At 39.9% G+C, this 15,079-nt stretch overlaps 1 protein-coding gene across 4 annotated transcripts in view; it reads left to right on the plus strand.

The window, feature by feature from the left end:
• Positions 1-10,629: 10,629 nt before the first annotated feature.
• Positions 10,630-15,079, plus strand: part of GLRA3 (glycine receptor alpha 3) — a 94,386-nt gene continuing 89,936 nt past the window's right edge. Inside the window, exon 1 of one of the 4 annotated variants that reach the window (XM_030010690.2) lies at positions 10,630-11,135. In XM_030010690.2, the coding sequence (XP_029866550.1) occupies positions 11,017-11,135 (119 nt within the window). In that variant the 5' untranslated portion in view covers positions 10,630-11,016. The remainder of the gene's footprint in view (positions 11,136-15,079) is intronic. The other 3 variants (XM_030010709.2, XM_030010682.2, XM_030010699.2) reach the window with 3 other exon arrangements.

Here is a 15,079-nt window from a genome sequence, read left to right on the forward strand (position 1 = left end):
CGAGGGCTGGCCAACCCTGGAGGGAAGGAGAGCCAGGAGCCAAAAGCATGGCCAGTGCAAGCCATGTCCTCTCTGATGGGGTGCACTCCCACAGCACCCAAACAGGGTGGGCACAGTCCCACGCTAGTAACAAGGTCCATCGACAGCACCAGACACGGCAAGGGGTGAAGCAGGTCCAGTGGGGATCCATCAAGGGGCAGCAGGAGATGGGTCGAAGAGGGGACTGAAGGAAAGGCTACAATGCAGGTCCAGCCAGGAGCAGCAAGAGACAGGACTGGAGACTGGCACACCTACGACATAGCTCGGGCTGGGACTGAACGCTCATTCTTGAGCTTGAATGGGGCTCCTGGGCCCACATGCAGGGTTGTTCTGCATTGAGGAGGTGCTGGTTCTTTTGGGATCTCGGTAAGAAAGGCACTGACACTTAAAGCTGGTTAAAGACTTTGTTAAGTAAAGGGAGGAAATAACAGAAAAAGTGATAGCAGTCTTATGTCTCTCCTGATGCTGAGTGTGGCTGGATGCCCCAGATGAGGCTGTGTCAGGGTCATTAGTGCTCACTAGTGCACTTAGGACCCTGACACGAGTCTACAGGATCACACTGTTCAGGGCACTCGTTCAGAGGCCTGAAATTTTAACCCTTGCCTACTCCGAAGTGCCGGTCATTTGAAATACATCAAATAAACTAAGGTCAGTTGATGCATCTTTAAGTAATAGGAACACTACACTAAGGGTTGAAGGCTGTTAAGCAGCTGAACTGCCCTTGCTGCAATTTTGACTATGCATTGAAAGAAACAGACTCCATCTTTTTTGCATGTTGACCCCCTTTTAGCTTTGCTGTCAACCTTATCAAACTGTAGCAACATCTGTGTATCTACTCATGCTTGGGCTAATGTTTTCAGTAGACTAGAAGACCAACTAGTGGCTAAAGCAATGAAAGAGTGTGTCTCCCAGTTCTGCACATTAGGTATGTTTGTCCTGACATGACTGCAGGTAGAGCAGGGACAGACAAAAGAGCCTTGGCTGCCTTGCTTTGCTACTCAGAAACTCAGTAGAGGACTTAGATGGACACTAAAGCTGGCATCAAACTGACCAGAATAGCTACACCACACCAAGAAAGCTAGCCCTAGAGTTTCATATGTAGACGTAAGGCATGGTCATTTACAGGCATGATCACTACAGTACATTTCAGAATGTAATGAAATTATTGATAATTTTTTTTTAACTTAAAAGCCAATGAATCCAGTAAATTTCATGAGCTCTGAAGAACACAAATGAAGGACCAAGATAAGCAAGACATCTAAAATAAAATCTAACAAGATGGTCCAAAACCTATGAACAGGGACATTTTTGTTTATTTTCTTTGATTTGGTTCCAAATGAATACTGCATATGTCCAGAATATTCTCTTGGTATTTCCCCATGTATTGGAAAAGTTATTTTTTTTAGGGAAGTACTAGTGCCATTCTGTGCAGTCCTGAACTGACCTTATGCAGAATACTGCCTTTTATTCTCATCATTTAGTTTTGAGACAGAGAAAATCAAAGTGGAAAAAAAGGTGAGAAAAGCTACTCAGGAGACTGAAAGAGCTTGGTTCATTTGGTAAATGCATTTCCTGAGGTAAAAACAAAGGAAGGAAAAGAATAATATTGTTGAAAAAAACCACAAACATAAAACCCAAGCAATCAAACAGAAAACTGTATGTGAATTTAAACTTGCCAGGGTTTGAAATTAGAAAAAAATTTCCAATCATCAAAGCAGTAAGATACTATCCCTCTAGGAGCAGCAGCAGAAAAAGTCTTAGATATTTTTACGATGTAACTTACATTTGTCAAACTGTGGATAACTTTTCGTGGTGCAATTACCCAAAAAAACTGTGAACTAAACCTAACATCTCAGAATTCAACTTCCAGACCTATGTTCAGCTTCACAGTACACACAGAAATACTACTGTACTGAAGAAACAAAGGATCTCATTGAGTAGAGGAGTTAGTGCTATGCAAGCAGGTGTATATCCTGTTCCCTTCCCACCACTTTCCCAGCGTGACTAATTAGGCCAAGGCAGAGCACTGCCATAGCATGGTTATTGGCCTTGCCAAATTGTTTCAAGCTGGCTCAAGTATCTTTATAGATTACTACACTGAGACAAGTAGAATCACAAGCAATATCAAACACTTCTTTCAGTATATTGCTGCTCGGTCCGTTTTGACAGCAGACGTTACAGAGCAGTCCTCCTCTCTGGCCCAGACAGTAGTTTCCCATTCATAGTCAAGCCTCCTGAAAGCACTCTGTGTTGAAAGTAGTTAAGTAGAAGCTAGGATATACACAAAGTAAGCAAAAATAAGTAGAATAACCATAACCTTGACTAATTGTTGACATGTGTTACTTTTCCAGGTTTTAATGCATTGACCACATTTAGCAATTAATAGTAAAACTAATAAGTAATAATAATGATAATAAATTCCACCAGTTAACGATGCCACTATGAGACAATACTAAAATCACTGCTAAAAGGAAAGTTGCTAACTGTAGAACATTTGCTTTGTAATGGAAAATTTTCAATCTTTTGCTAGTACTGTTACAATCCTTTATCTTCAGTCTTGATGCCAATGATGAAAATGATTTATGTGAAGTTGCTTGCTATTATATATGTAATTTTGAAATACCATGCACAATTGACTTTGATGCTTCAAATCCTTCTCCCTGACAACCATGGATTCAGATCAAGAACAACTGTTGCCTTTTTGTAGAAACTAGAATTTTAAAGTCCAGTCGACCTCAACGAAAAGGAAGACATCAACAAGGATCAGTAAACTGAAAGTACTTGTCTCTGACTTAGAATATGAACGTATTCAAAATCTTGTGAGCTATGAGGTATTTTATGGTTTATCAGGATCTAACGAATTATGAGATTAAGGGCTGGGCTTGCAAGGGTTGTGAAACACCATTCAAGCCGAAACTGGGTCTTAAGCCTGAGTTTGACTTGTTATTCTTTCAGGCTCTTTTCTCTAAACTCATTCTGCAGCAAGTCTGAGGGAGATGCATTTGCCTTCCCTTGAGGAAGTTCTCACTGATACTCCAAAGTTCCTTTGTGAAAACATGCCAGTGCTTTTAATGAAGACATAGTTCACAATGTACCTCAGCAGGATTGGTCACATGAACACATTTTCCAAAATCCTAAGGTATTAAGTCACTTACTGTAACAAGAATGTACATTAGGGCATCTTACAGCAATACATTCTGTTCAAAAATTATCACTTTACATACTAAGTCTATTTTTCCAAATTATTATAACTCATATTCTGCCCAAATGGAAATGTGTAATAGGTCAGTTGCTGTAGAGAACAATAAGGGGTGGTTTCCCCTTGTTCTATTTAGTTTCAGAGAGAATGTTCATTTGCTGTATTTCTTGAAAGAGCTTCCAAGTGCAGGATTCTCAAGTAGGCTGCTGAAGAGGGAAGGTCAGACAGATGGATAATTACACCTCAGTGCAAATGATCCAGTCGTCCAAACAAGTCAAAATATGTTGTCGAGCACTCATTCCATATAAAAAGTAATATGTATAAAAAAAATTTTATGTAATTAATTATAATGAAAATAACACATTTTTCCAGCAAATTAATTAGCTGAAATAGGTCAATAGTTGTCAAAATGTGTTTAAGAAGAGCTACTGAGGAAAAAGTGGACAAAAATAGTTTGGTTTTCAGTCACAACTCTGAAAACCAGTTTCGAGTAGCAGTGTTTATAACGTAACAGACAGCTACCAAACTAAGCTACCCCAGGTCTTACATTTTGGAATCACTTCCCAGATCATTATAAAGGATCCCCTGCAAGTTATTTAAGTCATACAGGAATTCAAAGAGTTATTGACAGTTTATATAGCTCGTAATCTTCTTAATAGATTTATGTCCTTTCTCTGTCCTTATGTTAGATGTAGCGTGTACAGCCGTGTAAAACATTGGAGCTGAGCACAGACCATTGCAAGAGAGAAAACAGCTAGTGGGAGATTTTCACTTTGGTCTACGTCTTTAGTATTCACTCTCTCCCTAAATTCATACTTGTGCTTGTTAGCTTCCAGAACATGCTGCGAAATCTGTATACTCTCCAAGATGAATGAGAAAACTGGTGTAAAGTATGGCAGGATGAGAAAATCCGGGCTCCCAGGTTTGATTCCTTCCATTTCACATACACCTGCAGTCACTATGACTTTGCTGCATCTGTTTGTGGGCACTGAGAAGTGCTTATTTGAAAGTTGGGGGGGGGGGGTATTTGAATGTAAAATACTCCAATAGAAACAAAGGTAGTCTAACACCAGCAGATTACAAAAATGTCATATGTAAACCCCTGCCTCTAAGCACAAACATCAGTACAGCCTAAACTATAAAACACTGAGGTGTCCTCGTAATAATTCCACTCATTACAAGACCCACACATTTTCAGCTGTATCATTAAAACAGTCTCAACCCATACTATGTTTTACGCACGCAAGCAATCATATTTCTAGCATCAAAATCCATGGGAGTTAATTTATACAGGTACAATTTGCTTCTCAGTTAATTTTTTGTATGCAAAACTATCCCATGGGCAAACAAAAAAAAAATAACACTCAAACCATGGAAGACACTTAAAGTTTCACACTGGGAAAATGGCAGGCTACTCTGGATATTTAAGCATTGTTCTGCTATGATTACAAGGAGTAATTAAATAAAAAAAGAGGAGCGCTCACTAACTAGCAGGAACTGTCTCCCTTGAGGCTTGAGCCAGCAAAACATTCACAGGGCTGCTGACTCCAGCAGAACAACTCACTTGCTTTGAGCTACACAGTGTTTAATGGATTGAAGCCTTGATTAATAAATGGAGCAGCCTTGATTAATAAATGGAGCTAATAACAAAGTATGAAATTAGTTTGAAAATCTTTCTGCTTTTGATTGGACTCTGTGCACAACAGTTCACAGGCATTTCTGCCCCTTTTTTGGACGACTGTTTGTTCTGTTCTTTTTTGTAAAACATAGAGAAAATACTAACTTCCCATTGACTCTCATTGTCTGACAGAAATTCGGTTTATAAGCTTATAAAGAAAAGACCAGATTTTGCTCCAAGGCTGTCAAGACACTATAGTGAATATAAACGTATCAGCTACACCTCAGCACTTCTTTTCAGTGATGACTACTCCTTATGGAGTACAAATTTACAGTGTACTTATATCCTTGCTTAGCTGTCTTCATATAAAGTGAATACATACACACACATTTTGTAAACATAGTGACTAATATTGAATAATGTTATATTTAGATATTAGACAATTTCAGGGTGCTATTTTTATGAATATACCAGTTATTTACAAGGCTGTGGGGTTTTTCATTGAAGTTTCCAATCTGTTCTCCCTCTATCAATATATTTTCCAAATTCTGCTGTATGTACACTTGATATGTACATGTGATATGTTAATACTCTGCAATATACCACTCATTAACATTGGATGAGCTCTAGCACTGAGAGTAAAATATAGACCATCTACCTGCATTTTAATTTCTGTTACTGGTATAACCAACCTCCCCAGAGATTAGTTTCTCACATAGTTTAGCACAGATCTAAAGAACATGATGCATAGAAGAACATCAGTTGCCACTGGAACCGGGGAACTCCATCTGAATTAGGAGAAGTAAGGCTTCAGATAGAAGGTGCTTGAGAAGAAAAATTATCTGAAGAAAAACACATGCAATCTGTTGGTCATATCTCAGTTTGCTAAAAGACTGATAATTTCATTAACCATGAATTAGAAACAATTTATTTGCATACATCCAGAAATTAAATGCAACAGCCACCAGTTAAGCAAACCAGACTAAAAAGTCCATTTATTTTAGTTACCCCAAGACTTGCTTTTGAGGTAATACATTTTGAAGAATGTTATGTTACAGCCTTGTGGTAAGCACCTATATTTCTTACAAAGAAAACTGGCAAATGCTCTTATACAGACTCCCCACTTTATTTTCAGAGACTGAAATACGTTGCTCAGCCATTTGTTGCTTATTGAGGTATACTGAACTACATTTTTCTTTTTAGTGACTTTACTCCTATATTTTAAATTTGGCCTTTCTATTTTAGGATTGTGTTTATCAAAAAACATCTATTCTATTTGTAGTTTTGTGTTTAGTAATAGGTCAAAGCCTCTGGGGTTTCACACTTGAATGAATTACATCCTGGGGAATCCTGTGTACTGAGAAAGCTAGATTAATTAACATAATCAAACATGTCTCAGTAAAACCAGAATCTAAAACTACAGTGATGTCATATCCCATCACAACACCCTCTTAAAATGCTGGAATGTTCAAACTGGCAATACAAGTGTGGTAAAGACTACATGCATGAGATCTTTATTCCTTACCGTTAAGATATAAGTGGTTTTCAACTGTCAGCTTGGAAGCCAATCTAATGTTTCTAAGGTCAATTTATTGCTTTTCTAAGAAAGTAAATAACTTTAACTTTGTAGCTGAATATATCATGACAAAACACTGTGGGTTTATAGATTCACATGTTTTAACACTGGAGCTGTCGTTGTTTTGAACTTCTGAATCTCAAGGCTCACCAAATTTTACCCAGCAGCTTCTGGATCAAACCCAGAACATACAGCTGACCTACATTCAAAGACTTTAAATGGTGATCAGTTCTGCTCCCTCTTTAGTTGTTTTAATCTTTTAATTGCTTCAAAGTAGGAAATTTTTTTTCTACTCTGAATTCATTTTTTATCAGCTTCCTGTCTTGCTAATTTACTACCTCTACTTATTTAAAAAATTACCTTCACTTCACAATCTTTTTTCCATCACGAAGGTGTCTAAAGACACCTCTAAACCTTTCTGGTTTTCACAAGCTAAACCACTTTAATCTTATGTTAGAAAAGTATTCCAGACTGTAATGTTCTTGTAGCTCTTTTCAGAAACCTTTCAAATTTGTCAGCAGCCTTCTAACAGAATGATTATTTAAACATATTGAACCATAATATGTTCCAGGATTGGGCGGTCTAAAATGACAATCACAACTTCTCATGACTAGCACTATGATTAGTTTGTCTTAATATTCCACAAGGACTCTGTCACACCAAAAAAGTACATTCACTAATCCTTCAATCCATACCTGCACATTGGTTTCTCCGTATGAACACTGTTGAGTAGCTGCACGATCTTGCATTCAGTTGTATAAATTGTGTGTGTTGTTGAAGTGAGCTACTCTATGAAATTGACCTATGCTTATCTTTTGCTGAGTGCAAATACACAGCTTTTCAAGTATCCCCATTTTGGGGACAAAAAAAGGTAATCTACTGTTATGATCCACATTAGGATCATCTTCCAGTAACCTTACAGCATTTTTGAGTCCCAGGCTACTCCTGGTGAACATCTCTCAAGCTCATAAATACAAGTGGTTTACTTTCAAATATACCCAAATACTGGTTGGACCAGAGAAAGGGTAGCTATACAGCCTGCTGGTTATAGGCAGAATTAGAGATTGATATTAACGTATTTTAGTGAAAACTTTTCATTTTAACATATTAGTGTTTTGCATTTGTAAAGAATATTCTTCAATTAACCTCCAATACTACTGAAAGTAAATTATACCACTCCGCTTTGTACGCATATGGTATACACATACCAGCTATGATGTTTTGAATGATGAGCAATATTTTATGATGTTGTTATCCAGGTTTATGAGGCATAGATAAATGAACAACATTAATACTTGAGACAGATTCATACCACAGTGACACTCTATGGATTCTGTTTTTAAAATGGATGTTCAAACAAGTTTCACCTTTCAATTTACTGCATCTACCAGAAGTATCAAGAGATACCATAAAGATCTTCTAAAGATTGGACATAGCCATGTGTTCAGCTTTGTATAATAGCAGGTAAGTCTACCAGTAGTGATATGGAAAGAATAAAAAGATGGTAATTAAAACAATAGTGAATTAAAACACTTGAAACAATTAGGGAATATTTTATCAAAGCTTGTGATTAAAAACTAAGTATGCTTCTATGTTTCTAATCTCACTGAAGTCAACAGCATGTGCCTGAATACTTTGTTGAACTGGATCTTTTCATAAATCAAGGTGAGTTGTTTGAATCCACTCAGAAGAGAGTATTTTAATATTCAACACTATCCATATGAAAATTTTCAAAAGCTTGAAAACAACATTTGTATTTAGCAGAACAAAACAATGCAACAGCAAAGTTGCTACTTAACGCACAAGCGTCTGTTTTCCCACAGGGATTTTGAGAAGTTTGAACTCTGCATATCTAAAGTATAGCCTATATTTATAAGTAATAGAACTTTTCCTATTGGAGAACTGGAGAGTTTGTGCTGGTAGTTTTAACTAATTGCATCATAAGAAAAACGCAGTTGCCTCAGTGCAAATAAATGACACGTTAGACCAATTCACTGTTGAACTACATAGTGCACAAAGATAAAGAGCACCTGGAGAAGTGGACTCACTAAATTCTTATTTTGAGGGGAAAGATAAGAATCAACTGTTCTAAACATACAAAGGAAGTACTCTATACTGATTCTGTAGAGCACCTGCATTGACAGACTGTCCTTGAGCAAATAGAGGGATTCTTTGTTTGCTATTATGTTTTCCATTAAGGGTTTAAAGAGGTTATTTTCATGATCATTGTTGCCACCCAGGGCTATGGGGAGAACAAGAACAAAAGGGTAAACTTTTTGCACAGTGGACCTAGAAACTTGGAGTACTGAATTCAAAGAGTCCCTGAATTTATGTAACCACTAATAATAAAAAAAAGTTCAGGGAACAGAGGAAATAAATTGCTGATATTCTAGTACATTCTTCAGCCATACACTTGATAGGTATCAACAAAGAAATCCAAACTGGATCTAAAATGTGTGGTATGTGTTATTATTTAGTGATATCTGCTGGAACAACCTTGAAGAAGAGATAAAAAAAGAATAAGCACATGGTGAAAATGGAAAATGTAAGTTAAGAACGGAGGTGAAAGCTACATGTGGGATATCTTTTAAACAAAAAAGACAATATACCTGGAGGTGGAACATGTGATTTCTTTAAAGATTTCTAATGAAATACCCTATTTCTAACACACACCCTATCCTTGGATATAAGGAATGCATAAAATCCCTGTTTCTTATTTCTTCCCTGCATCTGCTATACTCAACGTATCTTTTAATCTCTTTTTTTCCTATTCTGTGTAAAAAGTTGTTCTGTATTTCACTCTCTGTCTTTGTGTCTTCCCTTTTCTGTATTGAGTTTATTATACTTCCCTGAAATTTCAGTTTCTTTTACCCTGCTTCATGTGCCTAATCTTCCTGAACTTTTGCCTTTTTCCACATCTGCTTCCTTCTTCAACAGTTAAGCTTTCTATAGCTTTTTAATAGTTTAAATAAGACTCTGGCCTGAGATAATCCTGTGGGCTGCGCAACTAGTGGAGCTGCACAAGTAGTGGGGCTGCTGTCTAACACAAATTAGTGGCTATAGGAAAAAGCAAGCCAGCAGATTATACTGAGGTGAACACTGAGAGAGGGATATGCCCAGCCAGATACATTTCACACATGCAGAGATCTGTCCCTGAACTGCTCCCAGATTTCTCCTTCTATTGGCTCTCCCAGACACAATGTAGGCATTCAAAGGCCATTGCCTTTTAGGCTCAGAGAGAGTACTCCTGCTCTACAGTCTCAGACTTATTTCCCTGTTCTGTCCCTCTCCAGGTATAGCCCTTCTCACATATCTTTCATTGTATCTCATGCACAAACCGTACAGATTCCCACAAGAATTTCTCAAACACTATTTCTCACTATTGACTCATAAATCCTTACCCTCTTCTAGTGCAAGCAGCTCCTGGCTTGCATGAAATGTTTGGTTTCTCTAACAATAACTGTAATCACCTCACCTTCCTACCGTAACCTGTACTTGTAAACTCATTCTCTGTTCCTCCCTCTTCTCATGAGTAACTTTCCTGTTTCCGTTTTACAATGCTCTTTCCCTTGCTCCTTCCCACAACCCCTTCCGCTCTCCTCCCCAGCCAAGCTTTCACACTCTGTATTTCCCTATTAGTCCGCCTTATGGCACTAGATCACCTCCCTTTTCGAAAAAGTGCAGTAGAACAGGATATACTTTTTCTCTGTCCAACTGCACTCTACTTTCAAAGAAGAAGAATAGACTGAAATACAGAGGTGGGTTTTTCCCCCCTCGTTTCCGAAGAAAAAGCGCACCACCAGACCCACAGACAAAGCAGAGTAACTCCCCCACCCCTCCTTCCCCGATCCTTTCCGAGACCAAGGTTCAGTGAATTCGCCCCAGCTCTCGAACGAGAGCTGCCCTGCGCGGGCATCACTCCCGCCACCCCTCTTCCCGCAGGAGGGAAGGCACTCAGGCCGGGGCTGTTCTCAGCACAAACATCCGCCACCAGCCCCGGCTAAGCCCTCCCCCGCGTCCCCGACGGGGCCAGCTCCCCTTCCAGGGCAGCCGCTCCAGGGCGCCCCCTCGCCGCCGCCCGCCCCGGGCCCGCCCCGCCGGCCTGCGCGGCGGCAGCGCGCTCCGGGGAGGGGGGGGGGGGGAGAGTTTGGGGGCGGCCGGGGCCGGCCCCCCGCCCTGCCTCCCCGCCCGCCCCGCCGCCGCCGGGGCCGCGGCGCCCTCCGCGCCCGGGCTGCGGCCGGCGGCGGCGGGGTGCCGGCTGCTGGCAGGAGCCGGGGGCAGGCGGGCGGAGAGGTGGGCTCCCGCCGCCGCCGCGGCTGGGCGCCGCCGCCGCGGCTGAGATTAGGCTCCCGCTCGGCTGCGATGCGGAGCGGCGGGGCCGGCGCGGCGGGGCCCGGCGGGAGGGCGCGGGGCGCCGCCGGGCACTAGGCGGGCAGCGGGCGCGGAGCCGCCGGAGCTCTCCAGGGTGCTGGGGCGCCGCTCGCCCGCCCGCCTGCGGGGAGCCGCGCCGCCGCCCTCCCCCGCCGCGCCGAGCCGCGCCGAGCCGCGCCGCGCCGAGCCGAGCCGAGCCGCGGAGCCCCGCCGATGGCTCGGACACGACCGCTCCAGGGCTCCGCGGCGCCCCCGAGCAGCATGGCCCGGATTAGGTACCTCCGCGCGGCTGTCTCGGGATTTTATCTGTGGGAAGCCGCGGTACTGCTCAGGTGAGTTGTTTTTCTTTGGGGAAGCAAAGGTTCCCCCGCCGGTTTTCTCGGGCGGCTGAAATGCCTGGGACTCGCGCAGAGTCGCCGCGATCACTGCCTTGCCTCACCACTAACGCCCGGCTACCTCTGGCAGCCAGACTCCGGGCACGGAAACTATAGGCGTGGGGTCCACGCTTTGCGAATGGCTTTGTGACTTTGCATTGCCTCGAATTTGATTTTGCGTTTTGCACGCTGAAGGCTGTCCATTTCCTTCAGCTGTTCACAGGTAGGGTTTCCCTGTTTGATCTGTGAATTTTATCACTGTTTTTAGCAGGAATTGTAACATTAATGATCTTGAAAATTCTTCAGGTGCGAAGTGTCTATATGTAAAAGTTACAGAAGATGGTCTGAGTTGGGAATATGTGGATTTATTTATTACTGTCAGTTCAGTAAAAGGAAAATCGGGGATTACGTTAGGTCTGAGAAGTCTTATACAGAAACAGAAAAATGATAGCTGAGTGAACAGAGGATACAGTCTACAGAATTTCCCTCAAGAGGGAAAGCATTTGTTGTACCACCGGCAGTCTAGGATTTGTACTATGAAAGACAGCAACATATCCATCGATTATGACCTGAGTAGAAGACTGAGGTTCATACGGCTTTTTCTACTTTCTGCCCGGCACACTTTTCCTAGCTAAAGTAATGTTATGATATCAATGCAAGCATCCTTTTAATACATAGCTCTGGAAGCGTGGTGTTAACAGGGTAAAATAAACTTGAGTCCTCCATTTAAAGGTGAGGGAAAACTTAAAAAGAAGAATCAGACATGTAAAGAAGCAGACTTCAATGTCATCATGTATTCACTGGTGGTGCAGAGTTAGCCATGCTTGTTATCAACAAGCATTCTAGCTCCATATCACAATAAACAGACTATGGCATATAACATGACAGTGCCAGACTGTTTGAAGATTCACATTGTTACTTGACAAAGATAGAAAAGGAAACTTAAATTTGAAAAGTGGTTCTCTAGAAAGAGTTTGGGAATTATACATGCGAGGGATTTATAACCACAAAGTCAAAATGGTAGCATGCAGTGCCCCACAGTGATGGCACACTTCACAGGTGCTCCCAGGTTCATAGCAAATCTTTCCTTTTTGAAGTTAGCTTAATGACCTGTTTCATATCAACATATGTAATGTAAATAGTTTATAATGTGATTTTATTGTAATTGTGCCAAAAGAAAGAGATTTTAAGAAACTGGGTCACATGGTATGGGATTAATTGACACTGGGAAGAAAGAGTAAATGCACATATATTACAGCTTAAATTTTCCAATTGGATTGAGTATTTAATGTTCAGAGTAGACGACCAAACCCCTGTGTAGTGTAGGCAATACAAGCAGTACTGTGTTGTTATTATTCTATTTCAATGTACTTATAGAACTTATTTTTCCTCTGCATATTATTTAAATGCCACCATACTGTTGAGTGATTCATCCCTTATTTTAATGATATAAAAACACATATTATAATCCAAGGGGGGGAAAAAGTGAAAAAGTCAGTTTTGGAAAGCATACGTGTATTTGGCATCACATAATTCTGGACTAACATTTAATTGTTTCAAAATGTATACAGGCATCTTATTTTGCATCAATTCAAACTATTCTGTTCAGTCTCCAAATAACTGTTGTATCGCAATAGCTTTCTGCTCTTAAATTGTCATTTTTTGACAATGAACATGGTTACTGTGCACAAGGAGCATATAGTCTGAGAAAGACTTCAGAAAGCTGCTCAGAATCTATGTATAACTTTGATATGTATCTCAATATAGAGACTGCTGGTGACTTTATGTCTAGCAATAATACCCGAGAAACCTGAGTCAGTTCAAGACACAGAGGAGTTCTCTCCATGCTTTAAAATGGAAAAAGTGAAAAAAAAAAAAAAAAAAAAAAAAAAAAAAAAAGTTAAAATATTAAAACCTGTAAAATTCCCAAGCTTCCTGGAGCCATTAATTCTAGTTCTTTTCCAACTTAAGCCTTGTGAAATGATTTACATTAGAGCAAAGGGAACAGGGAACAGTAGGACACTGCTTCCACTCTGTGTAGGACACACAGACTCCATCCTTAGCACATATCTAACACCCTCAGTGAGAAGATGGATGTGCCATGAATTTCTAGGAACAACCAAACCTCAAGTGTTTCACTTGCTTAAACGTTATGGAAAAAAATAATGTATGTTCTCTTACATTGTGCAACATTAAAACTTTTCTGCTCTTTACTAAGAAACACTGAAGGCTGTGTGAGAGGACTGAATGAACCTAACAGAAAGAACCTTCAATTCTTGTCCAACAGCCCTGAGGCTGTTTAAAGTGATTGTTTAAATTATATGCCTGTGAAGATAGACATTTAGTTTTATTTTCAGTACAGGTCAAATGAAAACAAAAAGGATTTTTTTTCAGTATAAAGTTACAGGTTTGTTACTTTAATGAGCAAAGTCTCTGGATTGGCATGCTTCATAAGAGGAAACTGCACCTGATTTTTTTTTTTTTTCCAGTAATAATTTTTCATCCCACAGCTAAAGGCTCTTCAACTGGAAATGACTGAAACAAGACGTATATAGATTGTAGTAGGATCTAATTATTAATTTGATCTCTGAAAGACATTGTAGAGAGATTAAAACGTTGTTAATAGTCTTTCATAATATTGTGCATGTTTGTACTACTATGTCTTAGATTAATAACGTACTTGTTGGTAATATGTTAATAGATTTTAGACATGAAAAACAAGGGTTTAACCACATAGCACTCTATTATGTTTTCAGTGATATATTTAAGGACTGGGAGAAAAGCTATAATCAGACCAAAAATAAAAAATTATTATTTATTAATGACTGCCAGGCCAAGCCCCAGTGTGATATTAAGAAGAGGGTGGAGGTGTAAAAATGAGGGTAAAAGCTAGGGAAAATAATGTAATGGAGCCTAAAAATAACTGTAATTCACTACTAAAGGAGGAAAATAAACACTTCTAAGGTATGGTTTGAAGTTATAATAATCTCTAAGACTGAGTATTCCTCTGAGTTTTCATTAAAGTAATAGTGTTAACAGAAATTCCTCTGGATTTGTCTGGATCCCAAGAGGTCAGGCTGAAAGCAAGATCATATTTGTGGAATCAACACGAAGACCATATTTCTGATTCAAACAGTTTTATGACAGCTCTCGAACTTGCATGGGCACCAACACAGGTCTATTAGAACTACACTGCCAGGGACTTGCCAGGCACTCTGCTTTCTCTTAAAGAGTATAGTATAGGTATTTTATATGTAGATGTGTGTATGGGGAAAGCACAGGGTGAAAAGGTAGGTGGCACTGTGGAAATGCAAAATAGATTCTCCCTATATGATACTTCTTTAGTTATCCATATTAGCATAGACAAGAATCATGCCACGATTAGGTTATTGCCTCTTTCCTTGTTCTATTCACTACCCCATTGTCCTTATATTGAAGGAAACAGTATCACAGAGACAGCTAATTGCACGTAGAGAACAGATTCTTGTGGAAAAAACCTCCAAGCAACCTAACTCTGGGGCATGTCCGAGCTCACAGTTAACTGACTTTGAAATTATTCCTGCATTGTATTGCAAATTGATTTCAGATGAATAGCTTTAAGAAGCAGAAGTCAATATCCTTTAAGCCAGCATTAGTTCCTCCAAATAATGAAAGAGAAAAAAAAAAAAAACAGCTAGAAAATATTAACTCAGACATATCATCACAAACATCTTTGAAAATAAAGATTTTCAGATGTTCTAATGAGACTTCAGTAGCTTATTAATAAGAATTATACCTACAATACTATTCAAGAAATAAAAGTGTCTTAAAATCAGGATGTGAATAAAATAGTGTGTGAAAGAAAATGTAGTAATTCAAGATGAGAGCACTGAAGCACAGTACCTTTCCTCAGCAGCCCAGAC

The sequence above is a fragment of the Aquila chrysaetos genome, chromosome 1 (assembly GCF_900496995.4).
Source record: "Aquila chrysaetos chrysaetos chromosome 1, bAquChr1.4, whole genome shotgun sequence".
Classification (NCBI taxonomy): domain Eukaryota; kingdom Metazoa; phylum Chordata; class Aves; order Accipitriformes; family Accipitridae; genus Aquila; species Aquila chrysaetos.